Source organism: Periplaneta americana, chromosome 17 (assembly GCF_040183065.1).
Source record: "Periplaneta americana isolate PAMFEO1 chromosome 17, P.americana_PAMFEO1_priV1, whole genome shotgun sequence".
Taxonomy (NCBI): Eukaryota; Metazoa; Arthropoda; class Insecta; order Blattodea; family Blattidae; genus Periplaneta; species Periplaneta americana.
Window position 1 is genome coordinate 35,470,426 of NC_091133.1, and position 23,350 is coordinate 35,493,775.

Genomic DNA, 23,350 nt, shown 5'->3' on the forward strand with positions numbered 1-23,350 from the left:
ATTATTTAATGATGCTGTATCAACTACTAGGTTATTTAGTGTCTATGGGATTGGTGATAGTGAAATGATATTTGGCAAGATGAGGTCGAGGATTTGCCATAGATTACATGACATTCGCCTTACAATTGGGGAAAACCTCGGAAAAAACCTCAACCAGGTAACTTGCCCCAATCAGGATTTGAACCTGGGCCCACTCATTTCACCGTCAGATGTGCCTACCATTACTCCACAGCAGTGGATAAAACAAGGGTTATGTACATTAATTCTTTTGATTTTCGGTTAGCTTTCTTAAGAATATGCATAAAGAAATGTAATGCTTTCCAGGCTAACCTTGTAATATTAGTGACTTATTTCAACCAGTTTGTTACTAAAATATATACGGTACCTAAATGTTTACTTGTGGCACTGGTGATCCATTTAATTGGTATGTGAGATGAATCCTTATTGATTTACTTTTGCTCAGATTGATTTTAATTTTATTTGTTGTAGTCCAGTTTTCAATAACGTCAAGATAGTTTTGCAAGGTTGTAAGATTATCACTAATTTTTTCTATACATTATACAGTCGTCCACAAATAACCTTGCCTGAGACGTGACATTTCTATTTATATCCTACAATAATTTTCAGTAAATATTTTGCACAGAGAAGCTATTATACATTCAATATCACTTATGAGACCAGTTTAATATGTGCCAATTTTATTAGAAAGGTGCATGTATAATTATCCAATAGCATGATGTTATCTGAAACAAAAAATAAAGAGCATGAAAGAAAAAAAGAAAACATTAATGCTGTGGTTTTTAGAGTTCCATTAGAGTAACACTTCACTGTCCAGTGAAAGTTGTATTTTCTACTGAAGTGTAAAAGAGAAACTCTCAGAAATTATGTCAGAAACAAAGAAAGGCACCACCCAAATATGTGGGACAATTAATTTAATAATGTTATTACCAGGACTTGAAAAAAGCAATCATTATGTAATGGGTGGGGGGGGGGGGGGGAATACTTTTTAACCACGCTTCTATAGTTCAACAATGCTGACTATTCAGATTTTTGCCTGACAGGTGAGCCACCATAAATTCTTTAATGTCCTAGTTATTACTGAAGGCAAATGTGTGTCTCTATTGTCAAGAGTACATTTTATTTATACTTGTTAAGACCTCATTTATAGACTAGTTACCGCTTTCAGTTTGTATATTACATACATTGAAATTAATTTATTAATATTCGTTCTCTTTATATATTTGTACTAGCTGTACCCGTGCGCTCCGCTGCACTTATTAGAAATAAATATAAAGTAATTACATAATTAAAATAGAACATTGGGTCCAGGGAACATTCGTGTTTGATAGAAGAATAAATCTTTAATATCCAACTTAATTTAAATTCTATTTAAATAATTAAAGTGTTATCATTTTAGTCCAGAGACCACTCATTTGGTGCAAAGATAATTCGCTTAACATTTTTCTAAATTAGTCTTGAATGCATCCTTTAATAAAGCACTCCAAATTAATAGAGTTGATTGTGTACGAAGATCATTTTTATGTTAACCTTACTGTACATCATTTTTTTTTTTTTTTTGTTAAGTTTATTTTATTCATGCCTTAACATCTGTGGTCATGTCGCGTATTTAGAATGTGTAGGTATATCAGCAGGCCGTTTTTACTCTTGTTGAGTTCCTGTTTCTATTGTGTGTTGTAGATGGCTTAGGTTCATGTAACTGATTATAGACTTTGATTAATGTTTTTGGTATTGATAATTGAGGCGTGATGAATAATGGCATGTATCTTTCCAATCCGGCATTTGCCTTTATGACTAAGGGAAATCATGAAAAACCCCAGTCAGATTGGTCGACCACGGGGTTTGAACCCGGGACCCCCGAATGCGTGTCTCAGATGCTACCGCCTGAGCCAACTCGCTCAGTTGTATATCATTGTTTGTGCAAATAAAAGAATGAGGCACCCTACATAAATATTATTTTAAGAAACACAGGAAACGAATAAGGGTAAATTATGAGCGCAGGAACGCCATTTCATAACACCTTTTAAAATAACTCAGCTCCAGTGATCTCTATGGTAAAATGAGTGTATAAAATTAGAGTATTTTATGTGGACCAAATAAAGTTGCAATAATCAAGTTATACAATATTTCAACAGAATATTACCTCAGTCCTCATTGTAGCATTACATCCATCTAGAGAAACTCCAAATTTCAAATAGTGAAGATTAATTAGCTTCTGAGATTACTTCATACAAACACACAAAATATTCTCTGTATATTAATATTGATAAACGTCAAGGCTGCCTTAAATAGACGGAGTCATTTGTTTTGATTTCATTGTAGCCATCGTCATCGTTCCTGCAATAACTCCTATGTCACATATCGATTTTCAGATGTTTGCTCTATTAAATAACTTAAACAGTGATGAAGCAAATAATACAATCTACTATATATAATTTAATTATATTTCTTTCTTTCGAAAATGTAAGAATTCACGATCTCATATGCACTACTGCCATAGAATGAATAAATTTGTTTTTCTTCCTACTAAAAAATTTAATATTTTGCACATAGAAGCTACGGAACGACACTATAATCTGAGGCGGCACGGCGGTGGAAATGTATTGTATTGTTATATTAAAACTTTTGTATATCCTTAAATATCAGTCCTATCAAAATTTTTCCCGGGATAAAACTTACCGGAAATTATTTTTAAAGAAACTTTTGTTATGTAACATTTTTCACAAAAATCAATAAGCTAGATATTTTGGTTTATTTAATTCAGGCCCCCTTATAACCCCCCTTTTGAATAAAGTATTCTGAATGCCATATAGCCTAAAATCTAAATTACAACGAACTTAATTTATATTCCAATTTTCATCGAAATCCGGTCAGCCATTATCGCATGAAAAGGTCACAAACATCCAGACAGACAGACTTACATATCAGTCCTATCAAAATTTTGCATGGAATAAAAGGTATCGGAAATCATTTTTAAAGAAACTTTTGTTATGTAACATTTTTCACAAAAATCAATAATAAGAGAGATATTTCGGTTTATTTAATTCAGGCCCCCTTATAACCCCCCCTTTTAAATAAAATATTTTGAATGCCATACAGCCTAAAATCTAAGTTACAACAAACTTAATTTATGTTCCAATTTTCATCGGAATCCGTTCAGCCATTATCGCGTGAAAAGGTAACAAACATCTAGACAGACAGACAGACAGACAGACATACAAACAAAAATTTCAAAAAAGCGATTTTCGGTTTCAGGATGATTAATTATACATGTTAACACCAATTATTTTTAGAAAATCGAAAATTACCAGAAAAATTTCGCTTACAGATTTATTTTTAGTATAGATTATGTGATTCGGTCTACCTTCATAACACATCTCATCAACAATACTCGATAAAGAGTTAAATTAGCTTCCATGTTGCGTTATATTTATTTTGTCATGTTAACAGGAATATTAAATAGGAATTCCTTAAAACAGATTTATATTAATTCCTATGCCTTTATATAGAGTATTTCTTAAGATTTGGTGTCCACACCTGTGGAGTAACGGTCAGCGCGTCTGGCTGCGAAACCAGGTGGCCTGGGTTCGAATCCCGGTCGGGGCAAGTTATCTGGTTGAGGTTTTTCCCGGGGTTTTCCCTCAACCCAATACGAGCAAATGCTGGGTAACTTTCGGTGCTGGACCCCGGACTCATTTCACCGGCATTATCACCTTCATATCATTCAGACGCTAAATAACCTAGATGTTGATACAGCGTCGTAAAATAACCCAATAAAAAAAAAAAGATTTGGTTACTTTATAAACAGTTATGTTAGTGCAAGAACTCTCTTTTTCATATTTAATAATTCTGGCATGTGTCAATAAATATGCTGAGGCCTCTGTCTCTATGAATTACTCTTTTTAAGACTGACTGGAAACGTATTCCAAATTTATATTTTAAAAAAGCATTAAAATATCCTCACAATTTAAAGCATAACAATTCCCGAAATAATCATCCTAAATTAAATTATTAAGATAAAAATTATTCATTCTATCGCTTGTAACAATACGTTTGGTCAATGTGTTCCCAGCATATTTCGAGATGAGATTTTGGGTGTCACGAGCTGTGTGTGGCCGAGCGTTGTCATGAAGCAACACAACTCCGTCGGTCAGCATCCCACGTCTCTTTTTCTTCAACTTCTTCAAGGTCTGACAATAGGTTTCTCTATTAATCGTTTCACCCCGAGGCAAGAATTCGATGAGTAGGACTCCTTTTCTGTCCCAAAAAACAGTGAACATGATCTTGCATGTTGACATGGATTGTTTGAATTTCTTTTTCCTTGGCGATGCAGTGTGCCCCAATTCCATAGACTGCTGCTTCGATTCAGGTGTCATGTGAGACACCCAAGTCTCGTCACCTGTCACGATATGGTCAAGAATCTCATTGTCTTGCTCACTGTAACATGTGAGAAAGCTCAATGCACTGGAAGCTCGTTTGGTTTTGTGTTCCTTGGTGAGCATCTTGGGTACCCATCGTGGGCACAATTTCCGATATCGTAATCAATCTTCACAATTTTGTAGAGAACACTCCGCGACATATGTGGAAAATTCATGGAAAGCAAAGAAATTGTGAACGTCCTGTCCACATTAATTTTTTCATCTACAGCACGCACTAAATCGTATTGATCAAAGATGGCCGACTGGTACGCTGCTCATCATGCACAGAGACGAGACCCTCGTTGAACTTCCTAACCCATCTCCTGAGCATTCCATCACTAATGGCATCATCACCATACACCTCACAAAGTTGACCATGAATGTCAGCTGGTTTGATGTTTCTCGCATTCAAGAAATGGGTAACAGACCGCATCTCACAGTCGACGGGGTGCTCGATCACTTTGAACATTTCAACTGATCACAACTAACCACACACACAGACTGAAGTTCTGAAACTGCATGCACAGCTTGCTTGAGGACTGAAGAAGAAAACACGCATGCGCAAAATAACGATTGCAGTGATGCGACGGCTATAATTGAAAACAGAACTTACTTTAAGAACACGCCTCGTACTTACTTGGGTAAAAGGTAGCGCTGAAGTGGTTCCTGTGATTTCTGAAGTGAAAATCGTTCAATTTATAAGGGATTTTTTTTTTTTGTGAAGATGCAGTTGATTGTATATGCAAGATGCAAAAGTGCCTGAACTAACCAACCTCAGTGCTGTCATGGAGGCCATATGGGACCATACATTGTATGGAACTTGCAATTTTTTTTATTAATTGTATGGGGAAATGAAAATTTTGTCTGTATGGAGCCCTATGGTATATGGGTGCCTAAGTTTTGTATGTGGAGATCTGTACAGATCTTAGATCATCTCTTGCTGTTCCTACTGTACCAGTATTTTGTTTGATCTGCAGCACTGGAATCCAGAATTATATAAAATAATGATTGAAAAACAAGAGATGCTGCAAATATACATTCAAAGATTCATTGAGACAAGTATGCATCTACGGTGGTGCTACATGGTACATTCCTTAAATCAAAGTTGTACAATTAAAATATTTCAAGGGACAAAACAAGGGGTCGGGTGTACGGCCAAGAAAAAAATTACTATGACAGCACTGACCAAACCTAAACTGCTACAGACTCTTGTACGCAAGGTGAATAAGCCAAGTATGAAGGGAACTACCTCAGCACTAGTTTAACTTTTATAGATGAATTATATAAAGAACTTCAAGTGTCAGTATTGTCTCAAAGGTCTATGTGTAACAAACTATTCATTCAGAATGCCCATCTGTGATTATGTTAACTGCAGAAGAAGGAAGAAATATTATCGTAATATGTCGCTACCCAGATTTCCAATTAAGGACAGGAGAGGCTACAAAAATTATTTTTGCATTCAGCCTCATAAATTGATTGATTTTTCACTTCAGAAATCACCATAACTACCTCAGCACTAGTTTCAAAATTTAAGGACCAGTACAAAGGAAATTTGATTAAAGTGAGAAAGAAATTCGTAAGGGAGGCGGTCAGGAGGGATTGAGGTTGTCTACTAGTAGTCATTACAAACAACTATTATAGGCTATTTCACTTGACTAACAATGATTTGTAGAGAGCAAAATACATACAGTAGGGTAAGGAATCTAAATGAATACGTTTATGAGAACAGATATAAAAGTGTCTAGAAAAATAACAGAATTACCATATATTGCAATTAACTCTGCATCGGCAGAGAAATCGCATAGGGTATCGTAAATCTGCTGAAAATTTAGAAAATTGTGTAAAAAAAAAAAATACATTCAGAGCGAATTTTGCAGCCTGATAATATCTCGTCCACGTTATGGACATAATTCAATACCATTAGTCTGATATGAAACAAATACTAGAACAATTTGATAACCAAAGACAATATTCAGTAGTTATTAATTAATAACATACAGAGCAAATAAAAACACCAACGCATATTAGTTCAGATGAAAAGAAAATGATTAGTATGACTGCTTATTCGTAAAAAAAAAAAACACTGCCAGCTGTGTACATATTAGGCATACATTATGAACACATTGGATTTAATGTGGACGAGAAACGTACAGTTATTATTTATCTGCTTCCATATCGTATCATATAATACACCTATAAAATGAAAACATGTAGGCCTAGAAAAGAGGAAACATGCTTGGGGAGGAGGTTGTAATTCTTCCCCTTTCGGATAAATTTCAGAAGACGGATACCTGCTTTTCCTTTATATTCCAAAATTCTAATCTTGTGTACACAAAATAAATTAATGCATTTTCGTGAGCATCATGTTGTACATTCCACAAATACAGACAAATCTGCACTTTTTAGTATTTTAAGATAAATGTTGCTAGTAAGGTATTTGTATACTGAAAATTAAAAACAATTACAAATCTTACATCAAAATATGATGACAGATTGCATATTGAATGCAAACAACATTATATCAGCAATGTACCAAAATATCATCCATGTGTGTTGAAAAATTTGGTTAAAACAGGCTTCTGTATGCTACAATTTAGTGATACAGCAAAGTCTTATAACCTCACATTACAATGAGAAAGAAATTCGCAGATGGCATGACGTAAAGTATTCCCACAGTTCTATTACTCTATGTACTTTTCAGGTACTCTGCCATCTAGTGTTGGTTATCGCAAGTTCATTTCCCGACTGTGGCTGCGCATAGTGTCCGTTATTTACCACATGCTGCCGATATTAGTACAGGCTTGAGCTATCTGGTATTCTATGATCTAGTATGTAATGAAAAATTTAGATGCAATTCTACCAGAAGGGTTTGTTTATCTGATTCTGAGGAGCTTAACACACAGTTCATAATGAATGCTGGACAATCATCTACACTTGCAAAATAAGATGATATAGCCGAAAGATTTCTCAACAATCTTTCAATAGCAGGAAAGTCATCTTGTTGGCACACATATATTAACAAAGTATTGCATTCAATATCAACAAATTCAAAGAATTCCTTTAAGTTTGAAAACCTCTTCACTGAATTTGAAAAGTAATTGAATATTTTAATTACTAGCATCTCAATATCAATAATTGTCATAGCAATTATGCCAGATTTACATGAATTGTGAACAACATGTGCACAACAATTTCCTTTAATTAAGGTCGGATGTTCCTTTTTTTAGATGTACATATACAGAGTTCTTTTTTTCCCATAATTGGAATTCATGTAATTGGTAGTGTAACTTGAAATCTGGGATAACATTAAGCAAACATTCCAAAATTCTGTTAGAAATCTGTTCAAACATTTTTAAAGCACTTTCATCAGGGTCTTCAAAGAAGTCTATAATTCTGTTAAAATACCTTGTTTTTCATCAAAATATCTTACAGTTATTGGAAACATTTTTGGTTTCCCTTGTTTGAAGCATCAAAACCCACGCCAAAGAAAGCATTTTCTTTCAACATATTTTACACGACATGGACCTAGTACACCTTTCACAAGAGCCTCGCATTTTGTCTTCACACAAGAGATTTTACTTGCTAAAGCAGAATCTGGAAGAAATTGTGATACAAGTTTGACTCTGCATTCTGTGCTGGCGTAACTATGATGATGTTTTACAGCATGATATTCAAAAGCAAGTTCCGATGCACTTATCTGAAATTAAAAAAATTAGCCTATGTTAATATTTGCTCACTTAAAATATGCTGGCCTACTTCAAACCCCAGAAATGGAAAAACCTTCTCCGGCTCTCCCAGTACATACAGTGCATCTTGCTTTGTAATTATTACCAATAGTGAGATACAATCCTGGAAACTCCTTTTCCCAGATGGAGCGATATTGTTGCAACCTTTTTTTTTTTGTATCTTTTTGAAGAAGTTCTTCATCGATCTCTTTCCATTTATTCAGAAACTTGTCCATTATTACGCAGATTTTCCGTGGTTTACACTTACACCTGCTTAAGCCACAGCACACACTAGCAACTTCAGATCTACCCACAAAGCAATCCCAGAACAAAATAAATGAGAACCACACTACACACACACTTCCCAGAGATACTACTTTCAACTAATTTGACGTAAAGAACTCAGCCTTCGTGATTGAAATTGATGGTGATCAGAACCAATGCATACAGAATATTTTGTTCTCTTTGATCAAAATCGCGCACTTTTCAAACAATTTCATTATGAATAATTTCAAGGAAAAATTGTTCCGGGGCCAGGTATCGATCATGGGACCCTTCGCTTAGCGCGCAAATGCTCTACCGACTGAGCTACCCCAGGAACCATACACGACACTGTCACAATTTTTCCTTTGTATCCACACAACTCAAGGAAATTTCCTTGAAATTATTCAAACCTGCTTTACAGGGAGCTATTACCTGAAAGCCAGATTTGCATAATAGATTCATTACTGTGATGCATTAACAGAAAGACACAATTTAAGTCATACAGAGTATTGTGTGCACTCATAGTTGAGTTCTGGCGTCTTGTCAGCTCACTTGAGTTGTGTGGATACAAAGGAAAAATTGTGACGGTGTCCCGTGCGTTTTTTTTTAAAGCAAGACGTAAAGCGCTGCAGCAAGACCGTTCTTTTATTACATTTGCTTCACCGTCACTGCAGCAGCGCTGTAGCAAGCATGCAGCAAATCAAAACTTCGCTTTATGAGTTTGCTGCACGATTCATCATGGCGGAATGTGTGTTTTGGTCTTTTGCAATGTTTATTATTGTCAAAATCGTCTAGTAATAATAATCCAATGTCATTATCATAGAAGTCGAAATTATTTAACATGTTTGGTTCTTTTAGGATTAAATTTATTACGGCAGAAATAGAAGCCAATATTAATTGTCCACCATTTTGCAGTCATTTGACCTACTTACGTTTTTTTTCGACCCTCATTTTGCTGCAGCAAAGGCATGAAGCGCTTTACTGAAGCGCTTTAAAAAAACCGCACGGGTCGTGTATGGTGCCTGGGGTAGCTCAGTCGTTAGAGCGTTCGCGCGTTAAGCAAAGGGTCCCGGGATCGATACCCGGCCCCAGAACAATTTTTCCTTGAAATTATTCGAACCTGCTTTACAGGGAGCTATTACCTGAAAGCCAGATTTGCACAATTTCATTATGGTCCAAAGTGAGAGACTTTAAAATAGAGAATCAGGTTTCAGAATGTTTCAGGGAACATTCAGCATATGGTTTAAAAGGTGCACTGCATACAGAACAAAATGAGAAAAAAAAAACCGTATTGTTCTGGGAAAAAGTATATCTGACAACCCTATGTGCTGCAGATATAGAGCAAATGTTTGTTCTCTGTATGCTAGTACCAACTATTGTAGAATGCTGTCAACACATCTCGCTTATCTTGATTACATCATAATCGGGACTTGGGAGTCCAGCTCCCTATTAAACTCGGCCCTACAGTACTGCTCATTAAATGGAACTCCAAAACCATAAGCAATACAGCAAACTCTTTTCATAATCGGACTACTTTAATTCGCGAATCATTGTAAATCTATGTAGACGTAAGTTAAGTGTCCTTGTTATGTACAGCTTTATGTGCTAACTGCAAGGACTTGTCTCTTGAGCTACTTTGTCATGGATTTTGTTGAGCTACAAAGCATAAATGCTTACAAAAATAAATTAAATTTGGTACCGGTATGCTATTATAGGACAGGCACCTACTTAATAATGATTTGCACAGTATAAAATAATAAAATTATTGGAATTGTTAATAAAGGAAGATTTTATACCACTTGCAGCTTTATTAGAATATTTTTTATGTAAATTAAAAAAATAACATAGAGTCAAAACCCACGGTTTTTTCAGGTGGGTTTTACCCGAAAAAAAACCCTTTCAGAGTGGGTTTTTAGGGTCAGGGAAAATCATGCCAACCCTGCTTTCCAATGGTAATGTCATCATCAGTCTTAGAAGTTTCTTGTTGCTGTAAGTTCCAACTTATCTGGGTTCTTCAAGTCTTCAATTCGTGGTCATTTTACAAAATTAATATAATTGTTCTTTGTAGGGGAAATGTATATGTTGTTGTTTTCTAATGCCAGGTGTTTGACAATAAAGTCATTTGACCTCTTGCACTCCAATATTTTTCAAAGATATTATCATGGTCAGCCACTGAAGCACAGATTTTGAGGTGTTCTGAATTCATTTCTTGGTTTGAGTTGCACAATGGGCAGTTAGGGGACTGATATATTCCAATTCTATGTAGGTGTTTGGCCAAACAATCATGGCCTGTTGCTAATCTAAATGCAGCTACAGACGATTTTCGTGGTAAATCGGGAATTAACTGTGGATTATGATGCAGAGAGTTCCATTTTTTCCCTTGAGATTCTGTTATCAAATTTTGTTTGTTGAAGTCTAAGTATGTAGATTTAATAAATCTTTTCACAGAGTAATATCTATATTTAGTAACAGGTCTGTAAGTAGCAGTGCTGCCCTTCTTTGCTAGTGCATCCGCATTCTCGTTTCCCAGGATTCCACAATGGGATGGTATCCATTGGAATACAATTCTTTTATTGAGTGATATTAATTGAGAGCGCATTTTAGTTATTTCTGCTGTTAGAGATGAAGGTGCGTGTTTAGAGACGATTGATAGAATAGCTGCTTTGGAGTCTGACAATATAGCTGCATTCTTAAATTTATTGATGTGAAATAAAGATTCCTGAGACTTTCACTTATTGCAACGATTTCTCCATGAAAACTTGTTGTTCCATATCCAAGAGATCTATAAAGTGAGAAGAGACAGCACGTAACACTTGCACCAGCACCTTGTTCTCTGGAGAACAAGGATCCATCGGTGTATAAATGAAGCCAGTTTTGTAATGTATGTATATTGGAACAAAATCGGAATGAATCCGAACATTACAAACAAAAAGCACAGTACAGACCAACACAAATTTTCGTTTTGAGACCCACACCATTACTTCTAACTGGTGACCAGTGATGTGTTCAGTCTTCTCTTTGACATATTCCATAACATTAGATTATTGAGATTTTATAGAAATCAGTAATGATTATTAAATTGTTAAATTCTTCTAAATGAATCATCTTTAGAATATGGACTATATAAATTAGCAATACATTTAATCAAAAGATTTTAATGTTTCCCATCTTGAGCTGACAGTTTTTATATTCACCGACAGTTTTTTTACATTCACTGCTCTTCTGCAAATTCAAAATTGATATATTGTTGCCATGTCCTGTATAAACAACAGTGATTAGTGCAGCGAGTATACTAAAAACAAAACACACTCTGAACTGTATTATCTGCGATGTATCCCAAAAATGTTTATGAAAGTGAGTCATTAGTGGAAAAATATAGCTGATAGTGAGTGCATATAGCTTCAGTATCAAAGAGTTGCTCTCATTAACCTCTAGAGTGGGACGATAATTACGTAATTAGATCCAAGATATGTTGTCCTATGATGTACAAGTTCATCCTCCGATTTGCACTTGTCTGGACTCTGGAGTTGTCATACATATACAGATCCAGAAACAAAATTTGGGCCACCTGAATTTTTCAAGTTCCAGTATCGATCTGAGATGGCAATTTCTCGGAGCTATGATTTTGAAACTATAGTCACAGGCAGAACAAGTGACAAACTATCACAGCGACAAAGTCACAGGTCTTCAAATCCTACTCCATCACTACATCATATATCTGTAATGAATGCAAATATCTTGATCTTCATTCATTTTGGCCAACAGCTCCATAATGAAGTCCATTCTTTGTTGAAAATCGCCTACTTTTAATTGTTGGACAATCTGTATTTTGTATGGTTGTAACTTTAAAGCTTTATGCAGGATTCTATGCACACTAGCTATTGAGATTTGCACTGCTGAGGAAATTTATCTCACAGAGCAGTTAGGGCTTTGTGTAACATTTCGCATTCTGTGTATTGTTTCCTGTGTTTGAATACTCCGAGGTCTTCCTGTAGGTTTCTTCTTCAAAGCACCTCCCATAGTTTCAAATTTTGCACCTGTAATTTGATTGCATGTTCTGATGAGACAGGACCATTTCTTCTGATATTAAAATAGCGCCGATATTCCCTTTGAACATCATTTTTATAGAAAACTTTAACAGATATTGCTCATTGAGATCCATTCCATCGATCCATGTTCCTGGCATAGTATTGTTAAATTATTGTCAAAAATTGTTGGCAACTTCAAAAGGAAAAATTTGCTGTTCATTTGGGATACCTTGTATTATTTTCCAATGGTATAAGGAATGGTGCTTTAAACCATCTGCCATCTGAGTATAAAATTATTTACACAGGTGAATTCATGACATTCAACAATGATTCATGAATATTCCTGTGTTGTATTAAGTACTGATAGTAAAACTTTGTGTTGTTCTAGTAGACTATATTGTAAAACTTGTAAAACTCTTCTGTATATCGCTCACTAAATACAACACCATATATAAAAAAATGACGATTGTTCAGGAGAGCAATTTAAAGATTCATTTCTCTGTAACTATAGAAAGAAATGATTTTAAAACGTGACAGGGATATACAAGTATTTGGATGAAGAAACTTATTGTTTTTATTATAGGAACAAAGGATTAATTTTAAAAAACAATGTGCGTATTTTTAGAGCTATTTATTTACTAACATTACAACTTGTGACATTCTTGCTACAATAATTATCATCATACAGTGACATAACTCAGAATGTGACATTGTCATCAGTAAAAATAATACACTTAACAATTAAGTTTGCATCATAATGGAAAATACGTCATTCTTAACAGTGAAGAAAACTGCGTTCAACAATAATATGTTTGAGTCATAATCCAATTATCTACTTAAAAATATCGATGCAGTAAGAAAGTGAAACGATAAGTAGATAACTTAAAGTGGAATCCTCATGTACAGCAGTATACAGGATTAAACTTAACATTTAAATGCTACTGAAAATGTAATCAAAACTATATGTAATGAAAAAAAAAAATTGAAGTATTTCCCTTGTTTTAACATATTTTCCACTCATAACATAAATGGTTAAATTCTCTTCAAATCCATCTCATAAACTTCGAGGAATAAGCAAGAAACTAAAACCCAGACATAACTATTATCACTATCTCGAAAAATTTTGTCTGATTAAGTTATGGGCTAATTACAAGTTGGTATAGAAGTTGGAATAGAATTTTGGAATGTAATTCTTTTGCAGTAATTCCATAAAATCCTCTTTCTTCTTTGAAGCTAATCCTGGTTTACTGTAGAATGCAGGTTTGAAGGTAAGATTGTCAAGAAGTTACTTCTTCAAAGCCATTCTTGTATGATAATTTATAGAATATGGAACTTGGAGAATCCTTTTCCACTTTAATTACTTTTACATCAGACCATTTCACAGAAGACATGTTATTAGGACCGATAGCAGATGCAAGTTCTTTCAAATCGTAGAAGTCCTCATAACATAATTCATTAATGTGGAAGGGTTCACCATTCTTTTTAGCAGCTTTAACAGCAGAAATGAACCCTTCAGGAGTATAAATTGGCCCTCCTCTGAGTTGGTGCTTTGTTCGTCTTTCAATTAAAGAATGGGCTATGTCACCTTCGTTCTGTGCATGGCCTTTAACTATAGCAGTTTCAGAATAAGAAGGCATATGGCCTAAGCCAATTGAGTGCTAGCAGCAGTACAACTTTGTCCGAGTTGTCACACAGTGCACGGTGCACAAGACGTGGAAGACAGAGACAGATAAGGACAAAAAATATCAGTTGCAGCTTGCTGCAGGAAGCGGGCAGGTCGAGACTTGTTCCTTCATTATGTGTAATATTTAAATATAATTACTCTTACTAAAGTAATTTTCATCCCAATTTTTATTACTTCTTCATTTCACAGATCAGTAGATCTTGGAGTCACTAACTTGCGAAATAAAGTGACATATGTAGAAATTTACTATCCTAATGTCTGAGAAAGAATGTCTTAATTCAGTCTCAGACTTCCTTGTACAGCAAAGCTGAATTTATTATTGTTTATTTCTCCAGAGGAAAGATGAGGTACATATGTAGGCCGTAGGGGCAGCCTACGAATCTAGTGATAATAGAACGTAAACATATCTGTAGATACGTAATTTAGTATTGATATAGAAGTTGAAAGTATTTAATTTTTCCTCTGTTAAATGAAGATTATATAATTTAATTTAATTCTCTAGCTTATACATACCTAGGGGTCCACGGTTCTCTATTCTGGTTACAAATCTGGCTATAATGCAATGTAATCATAATGTGTGTTCATATATAATTCAGTACTCATACTGAAACTGTGGATTATTTTATTTTTCTCTGTTAAGCTAAGTCTATCTAATTTTATTTTTATCTAATTTTTAACATATCTAGAAGTTCAGGGTTCCATATTTTGGCTAAGAATTCGGCTATAAGAATATATGCATATCTGTTCATATGTAGGCCTAATTCAGTACTCATATTGAAAATGAAGATTACTTTCTTTTACTTTATTATTATAATGTACCGAAGTACATATGATATTTCCATGCAGATATTCTGCGTCATCATACGATGAAAGAGTAATGGAACGGAGAAAAATTCTCTCCGGCGCCGGGATTTGAACCCGGGTTTTCAGCTCTACGTGCTGACGCTTTATCCACTAACCCACACCGGATTCCACCCCGGCGTCGGAAGAATCGTCTCAGTTTTAAGTTCCAACTCTTGGGTTCCCTCTAGTGGCCGCCCTCTGCATTACGTCATAGATATCTATGAACCTAGGACCGAAGTCCACATATGTGCTGAGGTGCACTCGTAATGAGTGACTATTTGGACGGGATCCGACGGAATAAGCGCCGTCTTAAATCACGAAGTGATTTACGCATATCATATATATTATTATATATATATACCGAAGTACGTATGATATTTCCATGCAGATATTCTGCGTCATCATACGATGAAAGAGTAATGGAACGGAGAAAAATTCTCTCCGGCGCCGGGATTTGAACTCGGGTTTTCAGCTCTACGTGCTGACGCTTTATCCACTAAGCCACACCGGATTCCACCCCAGCTTCGGAAGAATCGTCTCAGTTTTAAGTTCCAACTCTTGGGTTCCCTCCAGTGGCCGCCCTCTGCACTACGTCATAGATATCTATGAACCTAGGACCGAAGTCCACATATGTGCTGAGGTGCACTCGTAATGAGTGACTATTTGGCCGGGATCCGACGGAATTTTTCTCCATTCCATTACTCTTTCATCGTATGATGACGCAGAATATCTGCATGGAAATATCATATGTACTTCGGTACATTATAATAATATATATGATATGCGTAAATCACTTCGTGATTTAAGACAGCGCTTATTCCGTCGGATCCCGGCCAAATAGTCACTCATTACGAGTGCACCTCAGCACATATGTGAACTTCGGTCCTAGGTTCATAGATATCTATGACGTAGTGCAGAGGGCGGCCACTAGAGGGAACCCAAGAGTTGGAACTTAAAACTGAGACGATTCTTCCGACGCCGGGGTGGAATCCGGTGTGGCTTAGTGGATAAAGCGTCAGCACGTAGAGCTGAAAACCCGGGTTCAAATCCCGGTGCCGGAGAGAATTTTTCTCCGTTCCATTACTCTTTCATCGTATGATGACGCAGAATATCTGCATGAAAATATCATATGTACTTCGGTACATTATAATAATATATATGATATGCGTAAATCACTTCTTGATTTAAGACGGCGCTTATTCCGTCGGATCCTGGCCAAATAGTCACTCATTACGAGTGCACCTCAGCACATATGTGGACTTCGGTCCTAGGTTCATAGATATCTATGACGTAATGCAGAGGGCGGCCACTAGAGGGAACCCAAGAGTTGGAACTTAAAATTGAGACGATTCTTCCGACGCTGGGGTGGAATCCGGTGTGGCTTAGTGGATAAAGCGTCAGCACGTAGAGCTGAAAACCCGGGTTCAAATCCCAGTGCCGGAGAGAATTGTTCTCCGTTCCATTACTCTTTCATCGTATTCTTTTACTTTGTTAAATCAAGCGTATCTAATTTAATTTAATCCTATTCCTACCTACAGGTCCAGGATTCTATGTTCTAGGTGGGTTGGGAGTTCTGTTTCTCACTCCCGCCTCCACTGTAGCTGCACTTCAACAGCATTATCAAACTTCATAAACCACTTCAGAATGCATTTTCGCTGCTCGAACGTCAAGCGTGTTCCAGCCATTTTGTTTTCTCACTATTGTGACGAAAGCACCGACAACTGTTAAGCGAAAGACCATACAGCAACATATTCGTAATTCAAATCTACTGACAATAACAATATCCCGATACAGTCTGACAAAGAGTGTACCATATACATTTTTTGGCAGACTCTGTATAATAATAGGCCTATTTCATTTTTAATGGTAATGCCATCACACTTTGTTAAGTTTTGTAGTTTTTAATATTCAATACACAGCTATACTTAGAAAATTACACATCAGAGAATCAGGCCTGTAAATTCTTTAGAATAAATCTTGAAATTTTTAATAACCAATATAGACACATTCTCAAAAAATTAAACAAATGAAGATCGACTATTAGCATTGTGACGTCAGAGAATCTGAGCTCTAAATATGTCAACAATCCTGCAGGTCGTGTGATAATGTTTATTGTAGTGTGTGTGTTTTGTCTTATTCTGGAAAGGCATTAGTTCTGAGCCAAGTATCACGTCTCGACCGTGCTAGCAGCCTACTTGAGCACGTCTTCATTTCGCTTCGACGCCATCTTGCTGTCAGGAATTTGCATATTTCTTTCAAATTTCCTGTGCCGCCGCGTCATAGGTTGCGCTGGAGGGAGAGAAGAAAAAATAGTTTTTCTTATAGCTGCTCGAAGATCGCCAAATCATTCAGAAAACTTGTTTCGTCGTCGTAACATCGCCAGCGTACTTAAGAAATTGCTTCGTCACGTTAACATCAGAACTTTTAGGAGCCTCAGTTTGTGGGTTTGTGCTTCTATGTCAGATAATTCAGGAAATTTGTTTCAATGGGGTATCATCAGAATTCTTAGCAGAATCGCTTTCTGGTTGATCATCGAAACATTCAGGAAAACCGCGTTGTATTTGTATGAATTTACTGACGCTCCATAGTGGCGGTGATTTATTCAGGCAAAATTGTTCCTTTATATTTGGTTATTATTAACGTTGTTCACTTTGTCAATTTAGATTTGGTCTACGACAGTGTTTTGATTATTGAGCAAAGTTTGATTACACTTTTGTATTGCGTACTTCCAGGTATATTAACGAGATTAGTCAATGGTTGTATTGTAACTCGTGGAACATTCCGGAAGATATTCTTTGGGCGAATTATAGGTCGCCAGCATCTGAGGAATTACATTGAGGTTGTTCTATGGGATTTTGCAAGTTAGGCTACGCATTTGTGTGTATGAGGATATGCGAGTTTTGAAGTTAGTTAATGTCGGACTGTGTGGGTTATACATCCGAGTTTATAGAACGTCCTATTTTAATATTTGGTGATTCAATTGGGAACTTTGCGACTGATAAAAGTAATTGGCTATCGTATTACATCTACCAAGTTCAGTAACCTTAAGTTGCTCTTCTTGCTTAGTTTATTTCCCTGATGGTGTTTCTCTTTCCCCCTCTCTCTCTCTCTCTCTCTCTCTCTCTGAGTTTATTAATTAGTGTGCTGGTATGTCGTGCGGATGGATGTTTGATGTTTGATTTTCATATTGTAATTCATTAAATATAATTTCTCGTGATATTATACTTGGGTTTATATTCTATCTGTGTTTCGATCCTGTATTAAAGTAATTCTGTATTGGCGTGTTGCAAATTGCCTTCTGCAATAGGGATTAATGTTCAGTTAAGTTGGAATTTGAATGGAACATTTTCTATGTCATTTATGTATGGATACATTTAAATTGATTGAGATATTTGTATGGAGATAATATTTAATTTTGATTTATCACAGAGCAGAGATAGCACGTGAAATACAATTCAACTATTTGTGATATTCAAATTTTCTACACATATATTTATTGGTATTTCAGATTTTCTTTGTAATCGTTCTTTATGTTAACTTCATTATTGTTTGTAATATCTCATCTTTTCATTTGTAATTTGTCTAAAGATTTACTATTCAGTCAATTATATTGTTTGTTACTGAAAATATGCATTTATTATTGTAATTAATAGATTGCCCTATGCACTTAGCTTCCACTGCGCCCACCGATCAACTGAGTACACCTCTGCAATCTGACGAGTTGCATTTCTCAATATTGGTATTGATATATGGTTTATATGGTAACCAGGTGGTAATGACCAGTACAGTTCTCGAAACTGACGACAGATGGATTTTGATAAAATTATGTAGGAAATTTGACATTTCACTGAAAACTACTATTTTTCCGCATTGAATTGGCTTATTGGACTCTGTTATATGTTTACTGTGCAATAAAGATGCCATGAACATGGAGCATCTAAAAATCTGTGAATATCTGGAAAATTTTATGGTCCTTACATCTAAATATTGGGAAGCAAGGAGGAGAATGACTTTACTGTAAATATTGAACATCACGCACGCGCACTCACACACTATTTTTCCGCATATCCTTGAATCCCAAGCTTCAAAATGAGGGGTCATTCATTAAAATCCGTTCAGCCATTTTTCCGTGATTTTCGTTACTAGTTCAAAATGTATTTATAATCATCTAAAATATCTAATTTCAGACTGATAAATAATATAAAAATATATAAGTGTGTAAGATAACATTACTTATCCATTAATAATCAAAACTTTTCAAAAACATCATATGTAACTGAAATATTATATTTTATACACACTGCGTAAATTCTTATATTATTAATTCAGGTTATTACAATTTTCTCTTGTAACATGATCTTTACCTACAGTTTTACCAACATTTTTTTGGATACCGGTAACTACTGTACCAAGAGGGAAGCAGAAACATGCACATGATTATAATTTTATACTTTATATTTTATGACCATTTACTACACATAATTTTATCCCAACATCAAAATTTAATCATTGAAAAGTTTGTGTTTACTTTATGAACAGAAAAAGAACTAATGTGAACAGAAAAAGAACTAATGTGAACAGAAAAAGAACTAAAATAATTTGAGGTACATAGTCATAAATATGAAATGATTATAATCACGAGCATTTATCCGCACACTGTCAGTAATAGTATATTACGATATAAGGTTGGGAAGTGCTTTTTACAAAATCGAGAAAAAGTTTGAAAAACGACCAGAGTGAGTCTTTCAATTTCAGAGATTTTGTAATGCATTTCACAAACGTATACTGTACATATTTTGCAGAATAATATTTTTTAAATTGCAAATACAATATAGCCTATTTTGCACTGAAAATTTACAGCAATACTATTCCAAAGCCTTCGTAAAACAACTGTAATGATAACTAACAATAAGTACAATGAAATGGGTCTATTTCAGTATAGTTTTATGTTATGAAGAAGAATTTCCCTAGCAACAAGTTTTTATGTGGGAATTCTTAACTTTCAAGGCCTAACTACAATCGCTGTAAATACAACAAAATACACGATCGTGCAAAAAATAAGTTATGTGAAGATTTTACAGCATTACAATTCATTTGAATTTCAGTTACACGTTTTACCAACCTTGGAAAAAAAAATGCTCATAGTTCAATATAATAATTATATACAGGTGACAAATAAGACAAAAAATTTAAATATTCTGTTCCCAATTTGTGAATAATAACTGTTGTTGTTTAGTCAACTGTGACAAGTGACAAGTGTGAAGACGAGTGTGAACTCACAAGTGATACCAAGAAGGCACCACTTTTGAGGCAACTAAGCCAGGAGATAATGGGGTAGGGTGGCCAGTTCCTTTCCCCTCCATTGCATACACCACTGACTAGCTCCATTTTACACTAATCAGACTTCATACAAACAATTGTTCTTCTTCTGACACATATCGTCAAGTGAGATGTACTGCCTGATAATTGATGTACAATAAGGTTAAAAAAGAATGGGTCGAGGATAAATGTCAAAGTTCCAGAAACAGAACATTGCACATGCCTGTCTCCTTGAAACTCCAGTTCACAAAATGACATAATTAGATCATGCAAATGTGCTGAATTTTGTTCTAAAATATGTTATAAAATAAAACGAAGGATTGATTCTAGCTGCATCAAAACTTCTTGAAGAGTGAGACAGCAATAAAACTGATAAATACTAAATCTATCGAAACAAAGATAAACTAGAAAGCTACGTAATACGCCAGATTAAAGTATGAGCCATTGTAGCATAGGTAGCTTAAGCATGGATCTAAATCAGATAGCATTGGTTGTAGTAGGTTCGAATCTCCATTAGACTTAATTTTTTACATTACAAATTTACTATAATAAGTTTTTATATGCACCATTTACACAAGTACCAAGTGGCGACATCGCCTGGAAATCGATTGAATGTTTAGTAAATAGCACAACCCATCCCTGGGCAACACTACTGTCTGTTAATAAAACTGTCTGCATTTATATATCTGATTTAAGTTATGGCTTTTAAAAATATGTTTAACTACAACATTAAAACATGGTACCATTGTAAACATTAATTTAGTTCTATTTATTTTAATAATGGCAATACTGAAGTGATACTGTTTACCATTCTTCAGTTGATATTGGAGTTTAGCTTTCTGTATGTTTTGTTTACCTATATTCTTAACAGGGAACATTAACAACATTTGAAAGCCAATTCCCGAGATTGAAAAAACACCTCAAGGGATGTCGTTTTGGGGCCCTGGACAATATTCAAATGGCTGTAACTGAACAGCTGAAGGCTATTGCAGTATCTGAGTTCCAGCACAGCTATGAGTGGAAGAACCGTCTCCAGCACTGTGTGGCTTCCCAAGGCAATTACTTTAAAGGGGACAAATGTTTAATTGTAATGTTGTTGGACTAAAACAGGTAAAAAAAAATCAGTCTCATTACTTTATTTACTCACCTCGTATATGACTTTCACGTGTTAACTTGAACTAAGGTATTTTATTTACATACACACAGATATTCCTCTAAGTTATATAGTGTTAAAAGTTGTGTAATCAGATATAGGTAGAACTTGAATGCATACATTTTACAGTTACAGTTATAATTTTAATCTCCTGGACAACATTTATGCAAGTTGTATTCTCAGTTATTATATTCGGGTGTCTTTAGATCCATGCTTGACCTTGCTGTCTTTCCCTGATCCATGTGATACAGCTATAGACCTACATCAATAGTTTAAGTAAATTTATTTTTGCAGAATATTATATTTTACAGCATCAAATCAGAGTTTAATTATGAGAATGCGAAAAAAGAAACAAATTAAAAACTATAGGCAATGCTTGAATCAACTTCTACAATTTTATAAATTGTAACATTTGATTAAAACTATCAAAAATAATTTACAACTTACGATCTGCAAAAGTTAAGGTTTCAGTAACCAACACAGGGAGTGGAAAACCAAAGCCCTCCACAACATGATATGCAGTCTTGCATACCACTTGAACTGACTGATTTGAACGACCAGATACACTGAATCTTCTGAAAAAAAGAAAACACATATTTTTAGAGGAAATAGTAGGCTATATGAATGTATATCACTATTACAGATAAATATAGTAGGTCTATTGGAGCAAAATACAGACCTTAAGATTTTTCGGATATATCGTCTAAACATATGCCACTTTTCCAACACTTTAAGCTGACAAGTAATCCTACTATCTGTGACAAAGTTAGGTAAAGTTTGAGGAGATATGTGACAAGTAGCCCCACTATCAATGACAAGGTTAAGTAAAGTTTGAGGAGATAATATGTGACAAGTAGCCACACTATCACTAACAAGGTTAGATAGGGTTCCATGAGGTGATGGTTGTCCTGGATGAATTACTTGAATTTACCTTTAGTTTAGTCGCTGATTGCACAAAGTGTGGGAAAAGAGGCGGGTATTTGATGATATCCCTGATTTGGTTAAGGTTTAAAAAAATAGTACAATAAACAACTACACAATTGCTCGTCTTGCAATAATTATTATACAAAACTTCAATGGTGTCATAGCTTTGATTTAATTCATAAAACTTCGATCTTCCAAATAATAAACCAGTATCATTTTGTTTACTCAATATAAGCAATAGGCTATAAGAATCCATTAGAAAATTTGATGAATCGCGTAAAACTATTGTTAAAAATGGAAACTATATTTACAACTGTGTTACCAAAGGAATGCAGATATCTTTCCATATCCCCTTATCAGTCAAAATGAGTATAAGTTATGCAAGGTACCGGTATACCAAAAGCTTGAACAAACTAAACCTAACCTGTAACTATTGGTCAACCATTGAATCTGTGCCCCCATAAGATATGCGAATTGAACCCTAATTCCTTCTCAGCTTCGGTAATTTATTTCTCTCCCTGCATTCCTCTCTCTCTTCCTTTCTCTCCCCCACCACTCACAATTTTGAGCTTTCTTGTGGGACAGTTTATTTGCACTTGCAGTCCAGTGTTGTCAATTCAACATGAATACTGTAGCATAGAGTGATGAAAGAAATATTATTAAGCAAATAATAGCATTTTGCGATGAAGAGAAACAAACGGGCCAATATCTGTTTCCTATAAATCAGGCAACGAAAAGAGCAAATGTGATCACAGTTGAGGCTTATTTTATTTCAATTGATGACATATTAAAATTACTTACTACAAGCCACATGACCTTGAAGTTGTGGGAGGGAGGGCTTGTGAGTATTCAATGAAACCAGGAGCTGTACTGGCAGAGTTACTCATACCAGAGAGGTCACAGTGGAGGTACCAGACAAGGAAGTCAAAATCCAACCCAAAGGTACTCCCAGTTGGAGGACCTCAGTGTGTCTC

The 23,350-nt window shown here is 35.2% G+C and overlaps 1 protein-coding gene across 4 annotated transcripts in view; it reads right to left on the bottom strand.

Moving 5' to 3' along the window:
• Nup133 (nuclear pore complex protein Nup133) overlaps positions 1-23,350 on the bottom strand; it is a 337,303-nt gene that overhangs the window by 265,178 nt on the left and 48,775 nt on the right. For 3 of the 4 annotated variants that reach the window (XM_069816497.1, XM_069816495.1, XM_069816494.1), the window contains exon 2: positions 21,900-22,027. In XM_069816497.1, coding sequence (XP_069672598.1) covers positions 21,900-22,027 — 128 coding nt within the window. Of the gene's footprint in view, positions 1-21,899; positions 22,028-22,131; positions 22,179-23,350 lie in introns of those variants that run through there. The other variant, XM_069816496.1, reaches the window with a different exon arrangement.